The 4141-nt window shown below is 42.7% G+C and overlaps 1 protein-coding gene across 15 annotated transcripts in view; it reads left to right on the plus strand.

Moving 5' to 3' along the window:
• Window positions 1-4141, plus strand: part of SORBS1 (sorbin and SH3 domain containing 1) — a 145753-nt gene that overhangs the window by 110362 nt on the left and 31250 nt on the right. For all 15 annotated transcript variants that reach the window (XM_009277676.2, XM_009277678.2, XM_009277679.2 and 12 more), the window contains one exon: window positions 3898-3963. In XM_009277676.2, the coding sequence (XP_009275951.1) occupies window positions 3898-3963 (66 nt within the window). The remainder of the gene's footprint in view (window positions 1-3897; window positions 3964-4141) is intronic.

The raw sequence follows: 4141 nt of genomic DNA on the forward strand, positions 1-4141 counted from the left end.
AACCTGCTTTTTTTTTTCTTTTTTTCTTTTTTTTTTTTTTTTAAATGATTGTCACATCTCTTTGCTAGGCCCTAAACCTGGAACAGCTGCCTTACTCATTTAAAAATGTGATTGTTCATAACATCATCCCGGTACTGATGTAAAGCAGCTGTTCTGTGACCACTTTAAGTATTTTGAAGCCATTTACACACATTCCCCACCTTCCGGCCATATGTATCAACAAGGCAATATTTTTTCACACACCATAGTTCAAACTCCATTTTTGTTGTTAATGTTAGAAGTAATGCCCTGTTCTCATTATTGAAAGTCCTTATTCAAAGCCGTTATTCTCCCTCTGCCTAACAAGATCTAGGATGGCTGACAGGTAGCTTTAAGTCAAGGAGAATCACTCATTTATTCCTGGCCTTGGCTTGTAAACTGTGGGTCAGTAATTTCCAGCTACCCACAAACAGATCATGACCCTGTTTCCTGCTCAGTTCCTTATGCGTGGAGCTGCCCGTTGCCTAAATGGGGTGCATCAGTCTGTGTTGAATAGCCCTTGCCATTCCCTGAAACCAAAGGAGTCTGAGAACAGTGTGCTTTCTTTTCAAATGGAGCCGTGTTGCTATGTGTGGGGAGAAAAAAAAAAAAAAAGCCTTGATTTCCCACTCTGGAAGAAGATGAAGCAAAGCTTAATTATTCAATAGGACAAAGGACATTTTGATGGAGGGAACACATCAGTGGTCATGGCTACTGGAAAAAATGTGACTTTAAAGCATTTTATGGCCTGGTTCTTACTGATTAAACACTATTAACTTCATTATTAAATACTGTTTAATAAGCTACTCTTACTGCACCAGAGGGTCACTGTCAGCCTCTCACATCTATTCAAGTATAGTGGTTGTTTCTCCTTTCTCCTTGAGGTCAATTGCCAAATGCCCGTGCACACCATTTTTGAGTGCTGCTGAGATTTCCCTGCATGTACAAAAAACCCAAAATACATTTAAGGTTCAATGCTGGTTTAAAAGGCCATTGCACATGGACACCAGAGGGCAGGTTTTCTTTAAATCTAGTCTCTGTCCTCTGTTTTCACAGAAGTGACAAAATTCTTCTGCATAGAATGTAACTGCCTGAGGTTGGGTGCCCAGTCTGATCTCATCATAAAAATAATGTAATTCTTGCTGAAAAACAGACATGTACAGTGGCTGGGTAGTCTGTTCTGTCATAGAAAACTATGTTTTATAGCTATGGACCTTCCATCGTAAGCTAAAGAAGGACCTTCAACAGTGTTTGAGATGAGACCCCATAACTTTTAGGCAGTAGAAGTCACCTCACTGAGGCTCTCAAGTGATGTCAGTCTAAGGATTTAACCCCTCACAAGTTGTCATGGTTTAAGATTTCCACAAAGTGAGAAGAAACCTGCTTCTCTTGCTGCCGTGTAATTAATAGCCATATGTTCTTGCAATGAATGAAGGTTTGTCATCTCTATGATCCTTCAAGTTAGTGTAAGTTAATGGAAAATGTGTCAGAGAAAGGAGAACATTTATGCCCTCAGGCCTTTCTAGAAGTCAGGGTATAGCTGTTCCTTAGAAGTGTGTGTTTGTGCTTTTAGTCATGCAGCCTTGGCCTTGCTTCAGAAGAGGGCATCTCAGGCTGCACCAGCAATCCATCTCTCGTTCAGCAGAGCGTCTGTTCTGGTGACAAGTTCCCCACCTTGCTCGGGGCACTGTTGTTAAGGGCTGCTTTCTTACAGCTTGCCTTGAAATGATATCCCATGTCAACGTGCTCTAGCTCAAAAGCCACAGAACTATGCTCCCTGATCAACTATGCCAACCCGTGAACGGGGTACTATGTACATAGTGCTTTGCCGTTACATCAGGCACTTGGATTGAGGATGTCATCTCAGACTTTTATAGCTACCTGCTCTGAAACCTGACAGAAATTCAGCAAAGCTCCCTCTGAGCTTCGTCACCAGAGCCAAAAGAGCATGCTTTATGTAGCTTTGCTTACTCAGGTCACAAGAGGACCAGATTTTTGTGACCAGCTAGTGGCTAAGCCCCATGCCTAATCAGAGCGTTTTAACTGACATTTACCAGCGCCTGGGATTTTCAAAGATTCTCTGTTTGTCCCAGCTTTTTTTTCCAATGCTGGAGATAAAGTGTAGCTCTACAGGATGATTTCCCCTGGCTTTATGACTTTATTTGCAGCTATATGATGTGGGCAGGAAAATCCTTGGTAAAAGGGAGCACAGGATTCTTGTGAGCCTGTGGGTGTTGCTCTCTATACACATCAGAATGACCAGGACGGGGCTTTCCCCATTGAGGAAAGCACATGCACTTCCTAGGGCAGCTGAAGCAACACTTTGCTGGACCAGCATCCCAGGTGCATTTCTAGGCAGCTCCGTGGACAGGCGCGTGCCCTGCAGACAGGTAGATCAGTCTCTGCAGCACGGATGCTTTTTCAGTGTGCTGCTGAGACTGAATCCCCACACGTTCCTTCCTTGGAGCCCATCAACAAAACTTGACATTCAGGCAGTCTAGAGCTCAGTTGTCTTCCATTGTGATTGCGGGATCACACACATGGGCACTTTGTCCCAGCCCTTCCTGAGACAGCACTAAGCAAGCTCTTTGCTATAAACAGAGAAGCAGGGGGGCTGGAAAAAGGGGTGCATGTCCTGCCTTCTCACCTCCTTCCCTCCAGTTTGTCCCTCCGAATCTCAAACCTAACTCTTTGCAGCCCCATCTACCTACCTGCAGCTGCTGATCTGATGGATAAGAAATAGGTGTTTACAGTGTTTGCAATCCACGCAGTGGCTGTCCAAATGTAGAAGTGGGCTGGATTCAAACTACAGGTCCAGGCAGTCTAGAAACCTGAAGGAATTTGGACCAAGACCCAAGTGCTGTAGCTCAGTCTCACCTTTGATAGACTGACACTGGGAGATTCCCTGTCAGAGACGATCTAGTCACAGAAGTCAGTGTGGGCATGTAGGATGATGCTAAGCTTGCCAACCAACAGAGGTTATTTTTGTTTGGAAACAGAGCAAATGTATTCTGATTTCACAAAGTAAGAACAAAGTCTCTTTAAGCATGTCAGTGAGAGGTGCATATCTGGTGAAATGAGGATATTGGCATGGTATTATTTGGATAGGAGTGTCAGGGCAAAGGTCTTTCACTTTGAATAATCCTCCCTGATATTTACTTGTGCATCCAAACAGGAAAATCCTATTTTGAAATCGGCGCCTTCACCAATAGGATAAATTTTAAATAACTAGTTCCCAAACCTCCATGTGTCCCACTTTCTCCACCAAAACCCCCCACAAACAAACCCCCAAACCAGTGAAATAAAAAATAACAACTCTGCATTCTCATTGCCCCACAATGCCACCACTGGAAATTCAGCCATTTGTTCACATGGTATGTATCCATAGGCTGGCGGGGGTGGGAAAGATTCTCCCTGTTCTTTATCGAAGGCCCTTGTTTTACCCTTTCCTTTTGAAAAGAAGAATGAGCAAAACAAATGCTTTTTATGACTGTGTGGTTTTTTTCCCCATTTTGTTTTGGTTTTGTGTTAAGAATGCTTTAACCACCAGCTGTGGGCTCCCTCTAGAGAGTCCAAAATCCCTTAGAGCACCTTGCAAAAATAAAAAATTTCCTCAAACACTACTGAAAACAGCCCCTCCCAGACTGCATGTATGCTCCCTTTTGCCTCCCATGGTCTCTTGATATTTGTGCTATAGCGGATTTATCCCTCTTTCTATCTCTCTTTCTCTGTTGTGTTTTTTTTTTTTTTTTAATTTCTTTTCAGTGTGGATGCAAATCCCCTATTGTATTCCCCCTCTGTTCTAATCCGGTTTCCATATTCTCTGTGATGTCTTTCCTTATCTTCATTTCCTCATTTCCTTCCTCTGCTTTCCATCAGCCTCCAAAAAAGATTTGGGATTATACTCCTGGAGATTGCTCTATCCTTACTAGAGAGGATAGAAAGGTAATTGTGTCTCACGTACGTTGTACTACAGCATCTAGCGCGTATGTATGTGTGTATGTGATTTTTTTTTTTTTTTTTTGTAGCACTGCTTGGGTTTTGTGTGCTTGTGAGTGATTTTTTAATTGGGTTTGAGCTCATTAGCCTAACAATTAAGTAGCTAGTAAATTGATTTAATAAA

Source organism: Aptenodytes forsteri, unplaced genomic scaffold (genome assembly GCF_000699145.1).
Source record: "Aptenodytes forsteri isolate BGI_AS27 unplaced genomic scaffold, ASM69914v1 Scaffold15, whole genome shotgun sequence".
In the NCBI taxonomy this organism is placed as follows: Eukaryota; Metazoa; Chordata; class Aves; order Sphenisciformes; family Spheniscidae; genus Aptenodytes; species Aptenodytes forsteri.